General features: G+C 49.6%; 1 protein-coding gene across 10 annotated transcripts in view; it reads left to right on the top strand.

The window, feature by feature from the left end:
* The first annotated feature begins 284 nt into the window (after positions 1 to 284).
* The window catches only part of SEPTIN6 (septin 6), a 68,258-nt gene continuing 47,316 nt past the window's right edge, over positions 285 to 21,226 (top strand). For 3 of the 10 annotated variants that reach the window (XM_041740932.1, XM_041740931.1, XM_041740933.1), the window contains exons 1-2: positions 7,472 to 7,657; positions 18,107 to 18,221. In XM_041740932.1, coding sequence (XP_041596866.1) covers positions 7,598 to 7,657; positions 18,107 to 18,221 — 175 coding nt within the window. In that variant the 5' untranslated portion in view covers positions 7,472 to 7,597. Of the gene's footprint in view, positions 418 to 484; positions 796 to 1,035; positions 1,528 to 7,465; positions 7,658 to 18,106; positions 18,222 to 21,226 lie in introns of those variants that run through there. The other 7 variants (XM_041740929.1, XM_041740927.1, XM_041740928.1 and 4 more) reach the window with 7 other exon arrangements.

Raw genomic sequence — 21,226 nt, 5'->3', positions numbered from 1 at the left:
CCTGCCTCCCCCTCCGCCGCTCGCGCCTTTGGGGCTGCGGCCGGGCCAGCTGCCCCGCCCCAGCCGGGCCACCTCGCTGTCCGGGCTTCTGTCCGCGGGCCTGCCTCCCGCTGCGGTCCCGGGTTCCACTGGAGGTTCTGGCGCCTCTCCGAGACCAGGGCACCAGCCCTACCGAGGAGTGGAGCGCAGCGTCCGCCCGCTAGGGCCTGGGGCAAGGCAGTCGACCAGGGTTCGCTAGTCCCAGGGAGCTGGCACGGGGCCGCTCCCGGGACGGGGGGACTGGGGTAGGGGGTCAGGGCCGGAGAGGATCCGCGGCGGCCGCTGGCCAGGAGGAAAGGGGTACCAGGCTGGCACAGCCTCTGCCTTCGGAGGCTCTTACTGCGCACCGCCGGCCGCCTTCTCCCCGGCTGAGCGAAGGTGAAGGGGAAATCCGGGCGGGACAGAGCCACCGGAGGCCGCTCCCCGTCACTCCCACGTCCCGCCCGACAGAGCTGGGGGCTTCACCCCTAAACTCCTCCTCTGAGACGCCCCGGCGACCTAGGCACTAGAAGGGGGTCGTGGTCAGGGCCCCGCTCACACACTGCGCTTCTGGGGCTTGGTGGGAAGAGGAGGCGCGGGGACCGTCCGTATTAAGTACCCAACAGTGGTGAGCTCGGCTCCACGAAATTACCGCCCACAGCATCCGAGGCTTGGAGACCCCGGGGCAGAAGGGGACCTCGAGGCCGCGGGCCTCGGACTCCGCACGTCACCGCTCAGTGGCGGGGCCGCAGTGCGGCTCCCCCCAGCTGCCCCCTGGTAAGCTCCACTGTGGAGCGGCAGGTGCCGCAGCCGCCCCACCACTCCCGCTCCAGCAGCACTCCGGGGCTGGGGGGGTGGGGTGGGAGGAGGTGTGGTGGAGCCTCAGGTCTCTGGCCGCTGGCGCTCCCATCGGAGCACCTTGAGATCTCGATGGAGAGGAAGAGGGGGCACAGGGGGCGGGGAAGAGGGGGAGGAGGATTGCGGAGCTCAGCAGCGGAGCTGTGCGCTGGAGGGGGAGGGGCAGGGGCAGGGGCTCTCTTCCAGCCTCAGGGGTCTGGGGACTCTGGGATGTAAGGCGAGAGCAGGGGGGTGTGACAATTCAGCAGAGGTCGGGACGTACCACGGAGCCCAGTGGCGGGGAGGGGCAGAGGACGTGGTCACCGAGGGGAGCCCCAGCCCCCCTTCGCACAGGCCTACAGCTGAGGTTGCAGGGAGAACTGGAACTGGGCTCGCCGCAGGGGGAAGCGGCGCGTGAAATCCGCCCCCCACCCCGAACCCCACTTCCGAGGGAGTGGGTTGATAGAGGGGAGGTTGGGGTTGGAGCAGCGGCGCGGGGGCCCCTCCCTCGCACCTCCCCCCACCGGACTTGGTCGCGCCCGAAGTGTAACACTTTCTCTTTGTCGGAGGAGCTTCGCTGTTTCTTGTGCTGTACCTCCGGTTGCGGCGGCACCCGTGGCAGCCCTGGCGGACGCAGGAGCGATGGCAGCGACCGACATAGCTCGCCAGGTGGTGAGTGCGGGGCTGGGGTGCCGGCGCGGCGCCGGGGGCCGGGGGCCCGGGAAGGGCGGAGGAGACCTGGCCGCCGCCGCGGCCCCGGCGAGGAGGGCAGTGGGCAGCATCCAGGAGCCACGGCGCGGCGGGACTTCTCCCCCGGGGTCAGCGGCTCACTCCCCTGTCCTGTCCCCGAGATCGGTGGTGGCGGGCGGCCGGGGGCCCCGGGCGAGGCTGCGGGCGGGCAGCTGAACTTCCATTGCCCAAGAGCTGCAGTGAGCGCCGCTGCCTCCCTCGCTGCAGCTGCCGCCGCCGCGCCGCTGGGGCGTTGCCGAATGAATGGCCGCAAGAGCCGCCGAGCCCTCGGGGTCCCTGGCCCCCTGGTCTTGCTTTCTCCGGCCGTGGGGCCGCGCCCCTGCGCCCAGCCGCCCCCCACCCGGGCCTCCTGCGGAAGAGGGGCGCCGGGCTGGGGTGAGCCTGGGGCAGGAGGCGGTGAGTGGCGAGGGGGGCGGGGAGGTGACTGGCTGGGGTAGGGTTTCTCCATATGCATTACATATGTGACTGCGTCTGTGTGTGTGTATCACCGTGTGCGTATGAGTGCACGCGCGCGCACTCGTGCCTCCGGGGCGGGTGGCGGCGCCGGGCTTGTCCGTGACCCTGCAGGAGTCCGTCTGTTTCCCCGTGTGCGCTCACCTCCGTGACGTGTGTCCGTGTGTCCCGACTCCTCTCTGCTGGGCTGGGTGCCTCTGGGTCCCGAGTGTGCGCGCGTGTGGCGGAGTGTGTGTGTGTGTGTGTGTGCGCGCGCGTGCAGCTCGTTGGCCTGTAGGTGGCTGGCTGCGTAGTTTGGCATGTTTCTGGAAGCCTTGACCGGGGTTTTGCGGGCCTCTGGGGGTCTGTCTCGGGTGCGTGTCCAGTGTAACCCGGCTTGTTCGCCAAAGCCGGGGTGCTGGCTTCTTTCTGTGGGGACTCAGGAACATAAGTGTGAGGCTTGCTGAAGCGGTGCCGTCTCTCTTTTTGTTGGCAGCAGACTCTGTAAAAAAAAAATCTTCTTTTAAAGAACTGAAGTTTTCCAGCCTAGAATGTTCAGAGAAATCATACTGAAGTGACCTGAGGCTCCATATTTATTTTGGTTTTTTTTTTTAGACCAGAAGTTTGGTTGTAAAGGGAGGGGATGATTCCGTCTAGGGGGACGATCTGTCTTTCTTTTCATCCATGGGTATCTGGGATCTTCAGAAGCCCACAATTATCCACACTCTCTGATGAGGGAGAGTGAAGTAGGGGTAGGTGAGCCCCATAGCACCAAATCCTACTGGATGAAAATCTCCGAACCACATGCACACACAAGTTTTTAAACCATTGGTTTACTTTTTTAGGGAAACAGTCTATGCACTGAGATTCCAGTGCCAAAAAAAAAAAAAAAAAGGAAAAAAAAGCCTCTAGGTATTTGAAGTAATTGAAATTGATTTGTTTTCAAAATCTGAATCCAGAATCTGGTCGCATTTTCACTACAGGATATATATAAATTTATTCCACCCTCTTGTCCCTGTTTGGAGGGCAGGGTGACTTCTCTTGAATCTCCCCAACCCCTACAGACCCCAGCACCAAGCTCTTCATGCATTCATGATGTGGAAGGACCAGGACTAGATAGGAGGCAGTGCTCTGTGATAATCGAATTTGAGAGAATTCTCTTCTAAGATTGGCACTGTAATATTTATTGCTGGGGCATTTTGAGGGTTCCCAGAGTGCTTTTCTACTCCCTGTTACCTGCATTTTAAAGATGGCATGGCTTAAGTAGAGGGATTAGTCTCCTGGATTACACTTGCTCCATCTTTAGTGACCAGAAAGGATGCTAATGATTTTTCTTGTCAGCTAATTAATTTGCATCGACCTGTCCATGCTCTGTCACCAGTCTTCCTTGCCTGGATTAGGATTGCAGGGCAGACATTGCAAAGGGGAACATTCCAGAAGGTTGTGTTTCACCTCCGGCAGATTCAGGCAACCCAGAGGTCCCCTTTGTTCGGCAGATGTGGGGTGAGAGTGGTTTAGGGCCATTTGGTTTGCTTTGCATGGTTCTAGTTTGCTCCGGCTGGCCTTGCCCATACTGCATGATGAAGAACATAATTGTACGCCAGATTCTGAAGCTGAAAGAACAGCCCAAGCACTTGAGACCTTGTTATCAGGATAAATGGGTTTCTGGGAAAACTGACGTCATTCTCCCTGCCCCCCTCCCCCAGTCTGTAAAGCTCTTGTTTATGTGTCATTTGTCTCTCTGCTCTCCTTTGTGTCTGCAAGAAGTTGTAATTCACCAGGGGAAGATGGAATTAACTCAGGAGACCTTGGATGGCTGGTTGCTGCTTGTTTCTTCCAAGAATCACGTACCCAGGGCTTGGGAAGAGAAGACTGGAAATTAAACCTAAGTGTGCCTATTGTAGGAGTTCTTTTGAATGAGCTCTGAGATATGGTGCCATGCAAGCATTGCTCTGGTGTGTTTGTGCATGTGGGGGAGGGGGTGTTCTTTCCAGAGTCAGTTGAGGGTCACCATGGCTAGTAAGGTAACCTCATTAGTGACCTGAAACAGGCCATGGAGTTGTTGGATAGGACCCTTATTTAGGGATACATGCAGCTTGGAAGTTCAACTCTTGTGCACACAATACAATCCCATCCCATCTCGAATGAACACCATGAAGATGTGTGACAGAACTATTTCTTCGTGTGTCCACACGTTGACTTTTGTCTAATAAGTGTCCAGCACCATGGCTAGCCCTGGTGAACTCTACAAAAAAAAAAAAAAGTAGCAGACATAGTTCCTGGCTTTTAAGCTTAGTCTAGTTGGAGAGACAAATTATAGATGCTGTGAAATAATTAGAGATCTATAGAAGATTCTGGGGATGTCCCCACTCCCAGCCCTTACCTGTGAGGTGGCTTGGGCTGCTATTAATATACTCTTTGAGGTTATGAGTGACTTGTGCAAGGTTACCTAGCAAGACATAGCCCAGACCTCAGGGGCTGCATCTTCTGGCTCTTTTATTGAGCTCTTTCTTTCAATGTTGTATTTTGGGGTCCAGATTGTAAGTGTTGGCCCATAGAAAGAATGGCTCATTGATTCTGGCTTGAACCAATCCCACAATGTGGACAGTGATGCTCTCCTCCGGTGGTAGCCAGGTAATGGTCTTTCTCCCTAATGAAAGATCTTGCAGGGACTAACTCTGCCCCCACCTGGGTTGTTCTGAGGCAGCTATCTCAGGACAACTGCCGGCTGGGGGAAGCTTTCCTCTGCATTCTGGTCTTACTTCCAAGTGGCACTTACCCTTGATTTCCCTGGAAGCTCCCTGCTTCAGCCATCTCTATCACCTCACAGTAAAAGTAATATACCCCAAGCAGGGAGAGCAAAACCTCCAGTTATGTACCCATACCTCCACGGAGGATACAGCACAGAAGAAAATGTACATGGCTGAGATGCCTGGGTGGCTCAGTCGGTTGAGCAGCTGACTCTTGATTTTGGCTCAGGTTATGATCTCAGGGTCCTGGCATCAAGCCCCTCAAGGGGGCTCCAAGCTCAGCGGAGAGTCTGCTTGAGATTCTCTCTCCCTCTGCCTCTGCCTCTCCCCCTCATGTTCACACACATGCACTTGCTCTCTCTCAAATAAATAAATCTTTAAACATAAAAAGAAAATTTGCATGGCCCCAAATATTAAAAATTGTTTAATCTAAATCAGGGGTACATTGGTGATCATGGTACTATTTTCTAACTTTTTTATGTGTTTGAGACTTTTCCAAAGAAAAAGTGGGGAGAGGGGAATGACAATGTCCCTCTCCCTCCAACCAAATGCATACAGCCCCTTCCCTCAGGGAGTTTAGGCTCTAGTAGTGGAGGCAGACTTAAATAACTATAATTATCATTGTGATCAATGCTGCACAGCAGAGCTGCTGCCTGCTGTAAGAATTCATTACAGGGGCGCCTGGCTGGCTCAGTCGGCTAAGTGTCCGCCTTTCGCTCAGGTCATGATCCCCAGGGTCCTGGGATCGAGCCCTGCATTGGGACTCCCTGCTCAGTGAGAAGTCTGCTTCTCCCACTGCCCCTCACCCCATTCATGCTCTCTCTCTCTTTCAAATAAATAAATAAATAAATAAATAAATAAATAAAATCTTAAAAAAAAAAAAAAAGAATTCATTACAAGCAGACCTAATCCAGCCACGACTGGGCGCTTCCTGAGGGCTTTGGCTAAGAAAGGAGGTAGCTGTGAGGAAAAGTAGGCTCTCATGCTGCTCCTGGGCTGGGAACTCTTTATTTGCTAATTCACACACTTTTATTCTCATTCATTCCTTCAACCTGTTGAGGTGTTGGGGATATGGTGGTGCCAAGGCACACAGGACTGTGCCCTCTGAGAGCTTCCAGATGACAGGCAGGAATAAGTCCCGTTTCCTTTTATTTCCTAAATCCTGGAAATGGTGAGGGTTAGCAGCGTTCTCATTACAAAATTGCATTACAGCTGAGCGATTTGTCTGTATAGTATAATGAGATTTTGATCTGCAGTCATGTGCATAGCATTTACCTTGTGGAGTCTCTGCTGTAAATTTTCTGTTAATTGCTGGCTTTGTTACCTGGCCCGGCCCCTCCCTTTGTGTGCTGTAAGGGAACAAACCCATTGCATGAGTCTGAGCAAAACTAATTAGGAAGATAAGTCCCCTGGAAAAAGGTATTCCAAAACTAAATAGGACCGATTTCTAGACTTGCCTGGGTTTCTGGATTATCAGAGTCGTGGTTTCATATTAGCATGAACAATTGAGAAGGGCTTTTAAGTTGCGTGTACTTTTAAGGCCACAGTCAAGAAAGAGAAAGAAGAAAGAAAAGAGAACACCATGGATAAGTGTAACATGTTTCTTTCAACGGTCTCAAAATGCTTTTATCTACATTGCCTGGACAGGTGTTCTTGTTTTCTTATTTTATGGGTACAGGGAGACCGAGTGACTTAGTTCAAAGTGTTAGCGCTGTTCAGGGGATGAAACAATGGGGCACACACTGGATGACACAGATTCTTTTTTTTTAAAGATTTATTTATTTGTTTGTTTGTTTATTTATTTATTTATGATAGACACACACACAGAGAGAGGCAGAGACACAGGCAGAGGGAGAAGCAGGCTCCATGTCGGGAGCCCGATGTGGGACTCGATCCCGGAACTCTAGGATCACGCCCTGAGCCAAAGGCAGGCGCCAAACCACTGAGCCACCCAGGGATCCCCCATGACACAGATTCTTTAAAAACAACCAAACCAGCCCTTTTCGTGACGTTTCTAAGAGATAAAAACTCTGCCTACCCTGACTTCCCCCTCTTTTCATTGCATGCCCCCCACCCCAGTGCGCTTGCGGAGCAGGGGGTCAGAGGAGAGTATACTTGGGTGCTCTGAAGGCTCTGTGATGATAAAAATATTCTCAGCTTCAATCCCAGAGAGCGCAGTCATGGGTTATATGTGGATTTTTTCTTTCTTTTTTCCTTTCTTCCCATATTGCTTTAAATAAAAATCTTGGAGCCACCAGCCATGTAATGATGGATTATTTTAAGTAACAACTTGGTGGGGTGAGCAGAATAAATTAGAAACACAGACCCTTCCTCCTGGCTTTGGCAGGAGGAGGCTTCTGCTGCTGGGATTTGAAACCGTGGGTTTCTCCGCTGCCGGCGCAGAGGAAGGAGGCCACATGCTCAGGAGGGTGAGAAGTAATGTTACCCTCTTGTGCTGCGTCCCCCGGTTAGAGGCAGCCATCTGCTGAGCCATGCCGCGTGCTCTGGCTGCCCCTGACTTGGGTCATCCCTTCCACTCAAAGGTGACCCGGTAAACGATTTGCAGGCTCTCTCGGGGTGGGGGGGTGGGGCGGGCGGGGAACAGGACTCAGGGCTCAGGTTTCTCCTGCCAGCCTCCCGCCCGTGGCCCCCAGCGAAGGCCCTGGGGTAACAGGAGCAGAACTCCGCTTTCCCACCCTGATGAGGTGTGAGGCCGAGCTGGGTTTCCTTTCCCAGCGGAGGCCCCGGCTCTGAACAGCGGCGCAGAGGCAGGAACTGGGTTTTTTCAGATCCACTTTAAATGAGACCAGATGGAGGCAGAGGCAAAATCAGGCTCCCTAGAGGACAGTTGGGCATTCATCCAGAGGCCTGTGAGTAAACCTTTTTTCTTTTTTTCTTTCTTTTTTTCTTCTTCTTCTTCTTCTTCTTCTTCTTCTTTTTTTTTTTTTTTTAGCAGATTGGAGATAACAGTGGCCAGCACACCTAGAAAACTATTTAACTATTTAAAGAGCCTGGCTTGAAGGAAATCTGTCTGGTTTTTGTGGGAAAGGTGACCTCCTCCCAGCAGGAGTTGTCCGTGGCCTGAGGTGGAACTGTTTTTACCTAGAATCTGGCTGGTTGGTGAGGTGGCCCTGGGGCCTCAGGCTTAGGCCCAAGTCACAAGAGAGGCAAATGACGGAACCTGAGAGATAGAAGCCCCAGCCTCTCTATGGCATCAGATGCCTCAGTTGCCTTCCGTGGGCCAGAGCCACCTCAGTTAGCCCACAGTGTTCTGGGTCGTGACCCGTGACCCTTCTCCCTTTTTTTAAAAAAAAAGATTTTATTTATTTATTCATGAGAGACACACAAAGAGAGAGGCAGAGACACAGGCAGAGGGAGAGGCAGGCACCCCACAGGGAGCCTGATGTAAGACTCCATCCCAGGACCCCAGGATCACAACCTGAGCGGAAGGCAGATGCTCAACCACTGAGCCACCCAGGCCCCCCTGATTATTTTTTTTAAGATTTTAATTTATTTATTCATGAGACCCACAGAGAGAGAGGCAGTGACATAGGCAGAGGGAGAAGCAGGCTCCCTGCGGGGAGCCTAATGTAGGACTCGTCCCAGGACCCGGGGATCATGCCCCAGAGCCGCCCAGGCTTCCCGATCCTTCTCCCTCTTTTTTTTTTTTTTGTAAAGATTTTATTTATTTATTCATGAGAATATACAGAGAGGAGAGAGAGAGGCAGAGACACAGGCAGAGGGAGAAGCAGGCTCCATGCAGGGAGCCCGACATGGGACTCAATCATGGGTCTCCAGGATCATGCTCTGGGCTGAAGGTGGCGCTAAACCGCTGAGCCACCCGGGCTGCCCTCCTTCTCCCTCTTGACTGCCATTAAGCCACAGCCCAATGCCCCCAAAATTTGAGCACGATGAAGAAATCTATCTGGCACGTGGAGTGGTAGTCGTGGAGTGGTAGTCGGCTTGCTCTCTGCCCCTAAATCACTCTGTGACCTTGGACAAGTCACTTCCCCTCCCTGAGTCTCTGTTTCCCCTTTGGTAAAACGAGAGAGCGGGCTGGAGTAGGTGAGCCGTCAGGGTGTTACCAGCTCTCCCATGGGATGGCCCTTACATCTCCTTGCTCTCCAGCTTTTCTCTAGGATCTCCTTGCTCTCCAGCTTAATTTCATCTAGGGTCTAGCCTGCTTCTGCTTCCCACTGAGGTAACAGACTCTTAACTCCACCTCTTCCCTGCTTTCCTTCCTTGCGCAGGGTGAGGAGGGAGTTGTGGAAGAGGCAGGTCTGTGCTTTTAGCTCATCAGGGTCTCCCTGAGCCGAATAGAAACAACCGTTCAAATAGCCTGTCCCTGTAGGTGGATATAGCTATTGTCTTCCTATAAAGGTACATGACAGCTGAATTTCTGTCTATTGAATCCCATTTTAAATGCACTAGGAGAGCTTGCCATTTAATGGAATCCTGCTGCGAACCCTTTTACAGAATGAAAAGCCACTCAGGAATTGATCTGGTGTATTAAAATCCAGAGTTTCTTCTATTGGGTTTGCCAAAAAAAAAAAAAAGGGCCTTCCCTGTGTATGATAAGGAGGGTGTCCTTTGTGTGTCCCCGGGGTCCCCAAAGCTGCTCCCCCACTGAGAGGCCAGTGTCGGCAGGGCTTATTTCTCCTTGGAAGGGCTCCTAAATTTCTCCTCCCAATTCAGGGCATTGCTACTATTGTCAGTTTCCCCTTAGCCTGGCTTAATCCGCAGGAGGGAAATCCTGACATGTGGTGCGTGAGGCACACTGGAGGATTTTTTTTTTAACCTCTGAGAACTTATCAGTATTTTTGTGGTTCTTACTGCTGATAATACAGTGGCATCCACTCCCTTGACTGGAGGCAGCAAATAGGGCTATCATCCACCTGATTGCTTCAGCAAGCAGTTTTGTTGCATGTTTCAGGATATGTGATTTGACTTTTGGTTCACATGAATCCTTATAATAATAAGTTATACCATATAATAATAAGTTATGTATGTACAATGTTATAATAAGGATAATAATAGGGCTTTATTGTATTATTGGTAAAATAAATATTTATGTACAATAAAACTGCCCCAAAGCTGACTACTTAACTGAATTTTCTGATTATCTGTATGTAAAGCACCTTTTTGGTAGTTGTGGTCAAAGATTTTGCCAAAATATCCAAGGCTAGTTTCCTACCTAGGAAAGCATCATCAGAGAATCTTTTTTTTAAAATAAAATTTCTATTCTGATTATTAAAGTAAACTCTGCCCCCCAAAAAGTAAAAGATGCCTGTTGTAGAAAATGCAGAAGACACAAAAAAGCAACAACACCTACATTCCCTCCACCCAAAAGTAACTATTGTCACCATTTTGGTGGTTGACCCTCGAACATTTTGGTGGTTGAACCCCTCGATAGGGGTTGCGACCCCCACACAGTAAGGAATCCACATATAACTTTCATCTCCCCCCAAATTTAACTACTAACAGCCTACTACAGACTGGAAGCCTTACCAATAACATAAATAGTAAGACTAGCACGTATTTTGTATATTATATGTATGACATATAGTTGATTAATTGATTTTAATCATCCTGAGAGTTTGCAGGGTCTCTCAAGGATCAGTATTCAGGGGCGCTTGGATGGCTCAGTAAGTTAAGCATCCAGCTCTTGATTTGGGTTCAGGTCATGATCTCAGGGTGGTGGGATCGAGCCTGGGCTGGACTCTGCACTGGGGGTGGAGCCTGCTTAATATTCTCTCTCTTCGAGGATCCCTGGGTGGCTCAGTGGTTCAGTGCCTGCCTTTGGCCCAGGGCGTGATCCTGGAGTCCCGGGATCAAGTCCCACGTCGGGCTCCCGGCATGGAGCCTGCTTCTCTCTCTGCCTGTATCTCTCTCTCTCTCTCTCTCTCTCTCTCGAATAAATAAATAAAATCTTAAAAAAAAAAAGATTCTCTCTCTTCTGCTCCCTCTGCCCCCGCTCCTGCCCCCAAAGATGAGTTTTCAGGGCTGGGATGGAGATGGGGAAAAGGAAAGGTGTGAAAGATCAGGCCCACCAGTAAGTGACACGCGAGTCTGCTGGAGTGAATCCGATTTCAGTGTGTCTATGACATGCAGGGGAGAAAGTTTAGGGAAAGGCCAGTTGTGAGCAATGAGTTCCAACCTTTTTGTTTTGGCCTCATGCTTACGTATTTATTTATTTAAGTAATCTCCACCCCCACTGCGGAGATTACTGAACCCAGGACCCAGCGATCAAGAGTCCCATGCTCTACCAGCTGAGCCAGCCAGGTGCCTTGTTTTGGTCTTGTCTTTCAAAACATCAGGCACTAACTTAGCCACCCCAACTGGAAACGGAGGCAGGAAACTCCCTTGACACATATGCACCCACAGTTCCAGAGGCCTCAAATACTGCTTGCTTCCTATACCACTAAGTTTGAAAGAGGGGCGGGGTTGGGGGCGGAAGACAGGACAGGCATTGCCCACTGGGGTGCTTACTGGGGTGCTTACTGGGGTGCTTACGGGACTTTTTATTTTCAGAATAACAGCAGTGGGAGCAAGATGCACAGCTGGAACCGCCATAACTCATTCTTCGTAACATGAACCTTTGAATATTCAATTAAAAAATGAAATTGGTGTGTCCCCAGGGGAGGAGGCGGAAGAGAAAGAGAGCGGTGTTTCTGCCCGTGATATGAAATGTGGTATAACGTATTTCAAACCGCAGGTGACTGCAGATGGGGAGAAAACAGGAAATGTAATTGGGGAGGGGAGGGGGACGGGGCTCGCTCAATTCTCAGGAGCACTCTTTCATTTTGCCTTCCTTTTAGCTCTTCTCAGACTCTGCATCCTAATTACCCCTGCCGCAAAGCTGAGTGAGAAGTCTCTTCCCTCGAAGTATTAAAAATGTTTTTAAATGATATGAGTAATGTATGAATACATTCCTGCTGTAAAAGGATCAAACAATACAGGAGTATACTGACTACCCCCTGGAGTAAGCCCCTATTTCCGCTTAGCTCCCCTGAGCTGGCCGCAGATGTCCCTGGTTTGGTGGAATCTTTTCTGTCTCCTTTCTCTGCACTCACATGCATTTATGTGCAAATACCCATATATAGGGCTTTTTTGCACATAGGGGCTCCTACTGTGCTTTTTGTTCTACAGTTTCTTTCTACAGTATAATATGTCCTGGAGATATTTGCATTAAAACATAGAGACCCGCTGTATTCTTCTTTTTTAAAAAGGGTTTATTTATTTATTTTAGAGGAAGAGAGAGACAGCATGAGCAGGAGAGGGGCAGAGGCAGAAAGGGAGAGAGAGAATCTCAAGCAGACTCCCTGCTGAGCACAGAGCCCAGACATGAGATATGGAGCGAGATCCCATGACCCAGAGGTCACGTCTTGAGCCGAAACCAACAGTCAGGTGCTCAATGCACTGAGCCACACAGGTGCCCCGAGACCGACCACATTCTTCCTAATGGCTGCAGAGTATTCTAAAATATGCATGTACCATAATGTAGTTAAATATTTTTCTATTATCAGACATTTATGGGTTTCCCCCCCTAGTTTTCCAGTATTATAATCGATGCTGTAACGAATTTCCTTGTACATATGTCTTTGTACAGACATGTGAGTTTCTGTAGAAAAGATTCGTAGGGGACTTTGCAGGGTGACAGGAGATGGGCCCTTTAACATTTTGGTGCCTTGTGGACTTTCTGGCATCTTCATTCAGTCCTTAAACATGACACCACCTGCTACTCAAGATGATAACTTGAGGTTTTAACGTTGGGCCAAGTTATCAGTTCTGTCTTCTCTGGTGCACATTGTAATCCAGGGAACGTTCAATTAACTGCAATCAGAGTAATTAAGACCTCACTTAATCAGGTCACCTTAAGGAGAGAGAGGAAAGAGATAAGGTAGCAGAGCTTTAGCGAGAGAGGGGACAGAAACTTCCAGGGGCTGTCCTGGGGTCAGTGTACATTCAGTCTGATGCCCTTTTTACCTCTACATATTTAACTCTGAACAATGAGGACTAATACTCATAATGATGACCTTGACATCTTAAAAGATTTATCAAAACAAAAGTCCATGGTGCTTGCTAGACAGGATTTCCTAAAGCAGGAAATATATATACAAATACATTTTTGAAGCTTTCTCGAGTATAAGCACTGAGACAAAAAGTTTGCTCCTTAAATCTTAGCAAGAAAAACACAGTAACCAGCTCTCATGGTCCCTGGTCCCCAACATCCAATTAATTTCAGTGTATTGGATGGACACTGGATAAAAGGATACAGAAGAAATAAGGATTCTAAAGTTACCAGTGACCTTCACCAAATTCCAGATTGATGATTATTTCTCTGTAATTCTTCCTGACTTCAACCTTGGCCTCTGGTGCTAGAAAACTATTGGGGCATCTCTTATTTTTCTGATCAAGTCCTCCTCTTGGAAGAATCCTTTCCATCTTCCCATTCCTTACTTGTGGGCATTTCTTATATTCAGTCTCCAGCTCTTTTCTCCCTGTACTGTCTCTTGGAGAACACATCCAGATTCAGACCTCCCACTCCTAAATTCATACCCCAGTCCTGAATTTTCCTTCAGCCTACAATCCCATATTGCTAAGTTCTTATTGGATTTCTTCCCCTGCATATCTCACCAAAAAATAAAAGCCATCGTATTTTCTTTACCACATAAAATGCTTTGGGGCACCTGGGCGGTTCAGTCGGTTAAATGTCTGTCCGACTCTTGATTTTGGCTCAGGTTGTGATCTCAGGGTCCTGGGATCGAGCCCCATGTCGGGCTCTGCGATCAGTGAGGAGTCTGCTTGGCCCTCTCCCTTGCCCCTCCCCTACGAGTGCCCACGATCACTCTCAAATAAATAGATAAATACAATCTTTTTTAAAAATGCTTTTATGGGATGCTGGGTGGCTCAGTGATTGGGCGTCTGCCTTTGGATCAGGGTGTGATCCCCGAGTCCTGGGATCAAGTCCCGCATCAGACTCCCTGCATGGAGCCTGCTTCTCCCTCGGCCTGTGTCTCTACCTCTCTCTCTGTGTCTCTCATGAATAAATAAATAAATCTTTAAAGAAAAAGAGACCATGAGTGCAGCGGGTAGGGGCAGAGGGAAAGGGAGAAGCAGACTCTCTGCTGAGTGTGGAGCCCAATACAGGGCTCAATCCCAGGACCCTGAGATGGTGACTTGAGCTGAAGGCAGACACGTACCTGACTGAGCCACCCAGGTGCCCCGTGATGCCATTTTTCAATGATTCCATTCACAGTGGTTAAAAAGCCTCAGAAACTCAGTGTTGGTCTAAGTTTAGGTAAAACGGACCCTCTTGCACATTGGTGGCGGAAATAGACATCTGTACTATAATGATTTCTCAGTGTGTACTGAAGTCTCAAACGTGTGTGCCCTTGGACCCAGCGAGCTTCAATTCTAGGAATTTAACTTAAGGAAATAATCAAAGATCTATGGAAACCTATAAGAACAAGAATTATTGTTTATGTCATTTAAAACTCAGAAATGCACTAAATGTCTAACAATGGAAGATTGGTTCAGTGGAATGCTATGTGGCCAATACAAATAACGTTTTAGAAGTTTATGCTTAATTTCTCAAGAAAACATCCACACTATGTTAAATGTCAGGCAATGAAAAGGAATATCCATGGGGGGATCCCTGGGTGGCTCAGCGGTTTAGCGCCTACCTTCAGCCCAGGGTGTAATCCTGGAAACCCAGGATTGAGTCCCACATCGGGCTCCCTGCATGGAGCCTGCTTCTCTCACTGCCTGTGTCTCTGCCTCTCTCTCTCTCTTCTCTCTGTGTCTCTCATGAATAAATAAATAAAATCTTTTAAAAAAAAAGGAATATCCAGAATTATCCCTATTTTGTAAGAAACAAAAGGTATACAGACTGGAGGGAAACCCATATAAATGTTAACAGTGATTACCTCTGGAGAGTGCTATTATGAGTAGTTGTTGTTTTCTCCTTTATCATTTTCTCCGTGTTCTAAAGTCTCTACAGCAAACATTGCTTACTTTTTAGGAAATGAAAAATCCCTGATAAGTATAATGTCTATGTAATAGCTTATTTAAAACCAGAATCCTCCATTTCCCCAAGCAAGCACCCTTTCCTGGCTTCTCTCTGTTCTGTCCATGGTGCCACCAGTCCAAGATCCCAGGCTCAAAACCTTGCAGGCTTGGAGCTTTGATCCCCCCTTCGCTCCCACGTTCCCAATCACTGATTGAGTGATCACCATTCTTTAGGACACGTCTCAAGAGTGTTCCTCCCTCCTGAGTCCCAAGTCAGATCAGCTCAGTTCAGCCAGCATTTGTTGGCACAGTGCCTGCATGTCAGTCTGCCAGGTCCACGTTAGTGGAGTCATCTGTCTTCCTGCCTCTGCTTCCTCTCTCCTCCAATCAATCCAATGTCCTGCAGCTGGAATGATCTTTTGAAAAACGCTACTTGTATCATGGCTCTCCCTGCTCAAAACACTCAAAGGGCCCCCAAACCCCGATGCCTAAGGAATAAAGCCCATCCTCTTTCTTCTGCTATTTAGGGCTCTTTACAGCACTGTGCTAAGTGGGAGGTAACATTAGGGGGGGCACATGGGAGGTTCTTGGTGAGTTATTGACAACGAAGTAAGTCTTTAAGGTGTGGAGCCTGGGTGGCTCAGTAGGTTAAACGTCGACTCTTGATTTGGGTTAGGTCATGATCTCAGGGTTGTGAGATTGAGCCCTGCAATGAGCTCTTTGGGTTGTGCTCCATACCCAGCATGGAGCCCGCTTAAGATGCTTGAGATTCTCTGTTTCCCTCTCCCTCTGCCCCTCTTCCTCAGGTTTCTCTTTCTCTGAGGAAAAAAAAAAAAGATTCTCTCCCTCTGCCCCTCCCCTTGCTCTCTCTTTTTCCTAAAGATTTATCCATTCATTTACTTTTTAAAAAGATTTTACTTATTTATTCATTAGAGAGAGAGAGAGAGAGAGAGGCCGAGACACAGGCAGAGGGAGAAGCAGGCTCCATGCAGGGAGCCCGACATGGGACTTGATCCCGGGACTCCAGGATCAGGCCCTGGGCCGAAGGCAGACACTAAACCGCTGAGCCACCCAGGGATCCCCCCATTCATTTATTTTAGACAGAGTGCAGGGGAGGGGCAGAGGGAGAGGGAGAGAGAAACAGAAGTGGACTCTGCACCTAGTGTGGAGCCTGTTGTGGGACTTGATCCTACAATCGGGAGATCAGACCTGAGCTGAAACCAAGAGTGTAACGCTCAGCCGACTGAGCCTCTCAGGCACTCCGGTCTCCCTCTCTTAAAAAAAAAAAAAGAAAAGAAAAGAAGTGGAGTTCTCTCCATCTCTCCACTGTGTTCAGTTTGAAAATTCCCTTTCCTCTCCTTTTGGCAGTTTGTACCAGAGGCCAAAGTTTCATGGTGCTGAATTTGGAGACAGGAAGAGGCAGCCAGGGGCGATAAAATATGGCTCAGGAAACCTCAACTCTGAGTCTGTCCCAATTTCCGATGCCTGCTATGTAGGAGGATCCATGGAGAAAGCATATTGGCTCTTTAGTCTCTGTCTCCCCTGCAGTGTTGAGGACCAAGAACAACCAGTGGGAGACTTAACATCTTCATTTGTTTGCTTTAAGAGAAAGAAGGAGGAAGGGGTGAGGGGAGTCAGAAAGGGGTGTACATAGAACCAGCTCCAAGTGACGTCAGCCATGCATGAAACCCAGCTGTTGTCAGGTGCCCCTCTGGGGCTCAGAATACGCCAAGTCAGACTGAATGATGACATATGGCTGGGTGTGGGAATGCTCCTCTGGGAGTGCAAGGGGGTGAGATGTATGAGGGTCATGAATTTGCCAGATGGCAGCCCTGGCCCTAGTACTGTCTCTTGCTCTTGGAAGACCTGATGGCAGGTCTGGGTGAAGGGGCTATCTGGGAACCAGTTCTGGCAGTATCAGCTGCTGAGGTGCTCAGGCCGTCCCTCTCTGTGTGCACATGTACCCTTAGGGACCTAGCCTAAAGGCAGGTCCAGGTGAGCACAGAGTTACCTGCTAGCACAGCCCTGGATGCTGGTACGGATCTCCTGGCACTAACCATGCCCTTCTTGGATTGCTCTTGGCACCTTTCTGGTTCCTGAAATCTGGGTGGAGCCCCACCCAACAGAAATTCCCGACTCCTTACATGGCCCATACCTCCTGTCTGGCTGTGTCCAGCTCCCCTTCTCTCTTCCCCTGGGGCCACTGGCAGTTAGCACTTTTCTGGAGTACATACAGACCTCTTTTCCTTCCCCCTGGCTCCTTGCAAGCCTGTCCCAGTTTGAGGCTCTCTCTGTTTTATAAAACTATTAACAGTCAGGAGCTCTGGAGCTAACAGGTGAAGCAAGGGCCGCGAATGGCTTGGCTGACTCTCACGGGACAGGGAACCGGGGGAAGCCGGGAGGCAGCTCTTTCTAGCTGCAGAGGGAGGGAGCCCCAAGTGTTCCATGGCATCACGTGTTATTTTCAGAGTCTGAGTAGAGGGGTCACCTTGCAGAGCAATAGGAAGAGCAGCTTCTGTTGTTGGGATACTCCCCACATGCCAGGCCCCGTGCTCAGTGCTTGAAGGACATGAGCCTGTGTGATCCTCGCCCCAGTCCTAGGAGCTGGTAACCACTTGGCCCTGATTTTACAGATGGGGAAACTCTGAGAACTTAAGTAACTTGTCTGAGGTCCGAAGGTGGAGGAGGTGGGACTCTCTCTGAGACCTGTCTCATTTCAAAGCCTATTCTCTTAGCCTATACACCGCGCCACCTTTGTAGTCGCCCAAAATGCCCTCAAGAGAAGACTAATTGCTTTGGGAAGACCTTTTGTAATATTTACTGGACCCTGAGGCACGGCCCAGGCCTCATGCTACGCTCATTACATGTAGTGGCACCTTTGAGTCCCCCGATCACCTGGTGGATAGGTAATATTATCTCATCGGACAGACTTGGAAGGAAACGGAGTCACGGAGAGGTCACCTGGCTTCTAAGTGGTTGAGTGGAGAGTTAACCTGAGTCTGTGACCGTTACCCCCTGACCTGGCCCTCCCCAGCCCTCTCGTAAGCCATCTGGGCAGTTTGCTGTGTGTAGAACTATGGTGATATTCACGGCGGAGTCTGGAGACGCCTGCATCTGAGAGTCCATGACTTCTAAGCTGGCAGGCCACTCCGCTTTGGAGCAGGGAGTAGCTAAGGGAAGGTATGACACACTGGGCCTGGGAGGGAGAGTTACTTCCTTGCTCGCAAATCATTTGGATGAGAAGTGAGGCCCAGATTGCTTTTAAGCACATTTTCGTTTTTCTCCCCTCCCTCCCCTTTCCAAATTAGGGTGAAGGTTGCCGAACCGTTCCCCTGGCTGGACATGTGGGGTTTGACAGCTTGCCCGACCAGCTGGTGAATAAGTCAGTCAGCCAGGGCTTCTGCTTCAACATCCTGTGCGTGGGTGAGTATTTCCATAGCAGGAAATTCTATTACAGAATATGGATCCTTAATGGCTGGATGTGGCTTTGCAGGTAATTAGGTTAAATACTGTGTCATTCTGGCCTATTTGCAAAAGCGTTTTCCCCCCTCTGCCTATTTTTTCCCTCTGTTTGCTTTTGTAAGCAGCCGACTGTGAATATATTTTTCTCGGGGCAGACCAGAATATGGGGCTGTACCTTGGGGGAAACTGAGCCATGTGACAGCCAGTGGAAATTTTGTAAGGGCGCTGGCTGGCTGACTCAGCTACTGCTGTCAGATTCACTTGGACTGCAGAAAACAGGAGCCAGGGCAGAATCGGGAGGAAGGTTGATGGCTGTGGGCAGTGGGCTGGGGCTGTTTCCTCTGCAGCACTGCGATGCTGGGTACAGCTTGAGCTCAAGTGTGCAACGTTCTTTTATTCCTTTTAAGCATATTTCCACCTGGACCTTTAGTCTCAAATGTGGGAACCATGCCTTAGTCACCTCTAAGGTGTTAATCACAGCACTAATAGAGTTAAGTGAGGTTTGTGAAATGAATAAATGAGTTAACCCCCCAGGAACCACTCATTATACTTCTCCAGCACTTGCCCATAGTAGCAATTTGAGTCCTGATTAGGACTGTGAAGTGAGCAGAGTGAGTAACATTTGTATCTTTGTGGAGCGGATGGAGACTCAGACATTTGGGGAGGATAAGGGACTTACCTGGGGCAACAGAGAATAAATGGCAGAACCAGGACAAGGCCCCAGGTCTGGCTGACCCCTTGTCCCTCCCACCGCTTCTCTAACTGCTGCCAGTGACATCTCTTGAGAACACATAGGCACTTTGGAAACTGTCAAGCACCAACCAAACAAATGGGAGGAAAAGCAGTTGCTTGACAGTATTTAGGAATCTCCCCTTGAACCTTAAAAAATGTGGAATTTGCAAACACGGTCACAGCATATGATTTTCGCTCTATAGTATAGTAGAATATACCTGCATATTTTCAGTACCCTGCTTCCAAACCTTAATGATTGCATAAATACTATAATGGAGTCTGTTTTCCTGCTGGTTAGAGCCCTCAGACACTTTTGCTAATTGCCCTTTCTTATGTTTGTAGAGTGTAAGGGGAACTCATTCACCCTGAGGCTTTGAACCACTGCTGACTTGGATATTTTATTCTTTTCTTTTTTAAAGATTTTATTTATTTATTCATGAGAGACACAGAGAGAGAAGCAGAGAGACATAGGCAGAGGGAGAAGCAGGCTCCCTGTGGGGAGCCCGATGCAGGACTCCATCCCAGGATCCCGGGATCACGTGCTGAGCCAAAGGCAGCCATTCAACCACTGAGCCACCCAGGTGCCCCCAGATCTTTTACTTTTTCATGTAATCTAAAGTTCTGCCTTCTGGGCAGCCCGGGTGGCTCAGCGGTTTAGCGCCGCCTTCAGCCCAGTGTGTGATCCTGGAGACCCGAGATCGAGTCCCACATCAGGCTCCCTGCATGGAGCCTGCTTCTCCCTCTGCCTGTGTCTGTGTCTCTCATGAGTAAATAAATAAAATCTTTTTTAAAAAATAAAGTTCTGCTTTCTAACTAGGAGCGTTCATTTCCTTGGACTCTTTCTTTTCCTCCATCCTTAGTGCTCTTTCTACATCATTTCCTGTTGGAGAGTAACTGCGAATTCGGGGATGAGCAGAGAACAATGAGGCCACTTCTCAATGTGGATGACAAGCAGTTAGCTAGGCTCAGTCACTGGCTGAATGACTTACTCCCATATATCAGCTTGGGAACCCAGGAGATGAAAATATGTGCTTCATTGAATTATATATATCATGGGCCTTAGCATCCAGAGCTGGGCCATTAATTCTTCAAATGCCAGAAGTCTACTGGTGGTTATGATGAGATGCTATTAGTAGAAGGATACAAAATAAATAGAAGCCACGGTGATCAACATCGAGACACTGTCACATTCAATATTAGCACTGCCAGATCTCTCTGATCTTTGGCTGTTGGCCAACTTTTTTGGCATAATATTTGATTACTGAAAAATTTCCGCACAAACATATTGGATTCCCTTGGCATTCCTCCCAGAGCTCGGTGTGACCTGAACTGTAGTTGAGGAGCTGGGAAGTGAATTGACGGGCCCACCCTCATCAACCTTTCAACTAAGTACAGTTAGGCGGGTGAGTAAAACTTTAGGGGGGAGGCCATGCAAAGCAGAATGGCTCTCCGAGCGCGAGAAGTGTGGTGCAATTGGACCTGGGGACAATGGGCCTCCTGACCCCCCAGGACCCAGAGGAAGAAGCAGTCAAGCTCAAGGCAAAGTGAGTGGGAGATAGTAAATAGCAAACCTCTGTCCTCAAGTTTCCACCCAGGCACTGTATAGCTACAACGGCTTCAGTATGCACCTGCTGGGGTGGAATTGGTCAACTGCCCCAGACCCTTCAAGAGGGGACAGGTAGGAAGCAGATCCTCATCCCCAAAGAGTCACCCCCTCTCTTTCCTTCCTCACTTGGTGAGTCCTAGGGAATAGCCCTAGAAGCCCCCGTCTTAGAGCTGCGGGGACGCACACTGGATGTGCCCACCTGGGCTGGGTTAATTTCACACCCCATCCCTGATCCAAAAAAGACAGCAGCCTGTGCATCCTGCTTTCTGTTCTCACAACCCTGTCATTGCTCAGAGAACCCACAATTTGGGCCAAGGTCACGAGCAGTTGAGCTTGGCTCTCAGGCTGCAATCTCAGCCCAGCCACGGGGTGGGTATTGTCACTGGCTGCCCAAGGGTCCATGGCTTGACTACTGAAGGTGATCTTTCCTCTCGTGCGAGGCTTTCGAGGGCCGTTCCTTCATGCTTGCTGCCTGTGCATAACAATCAGGTTTACTCTCTTAATGACCGTTTTCAAACAAGTCTGTTTAGGCATAGAATATGTTCCCCCAAATGATTTTCTTTTCTCATAGGGCATTTTAAGTGTAAAATTGCAGCAGCGCTAGCTTCAATCATTGACAGAGACCTAG

The sequence above is a fragment of the Vulpes lagopus genome, chromosome X, assembly GCF_018345385.1.
Source record: "Vulpes lagopus strain Blue_001 chromosome X, ASM1834538v1, whole genome shotgun sequence".
Lineage (NCBI taxonomy): Eukaryota > Metazoa > Chordata > Mammalia > Carnivora > Canidae > Vulpes > Vulpes lagopus.
This window is presented reverse-complemented; position numbering and strand designations above follow the sequence as displayed.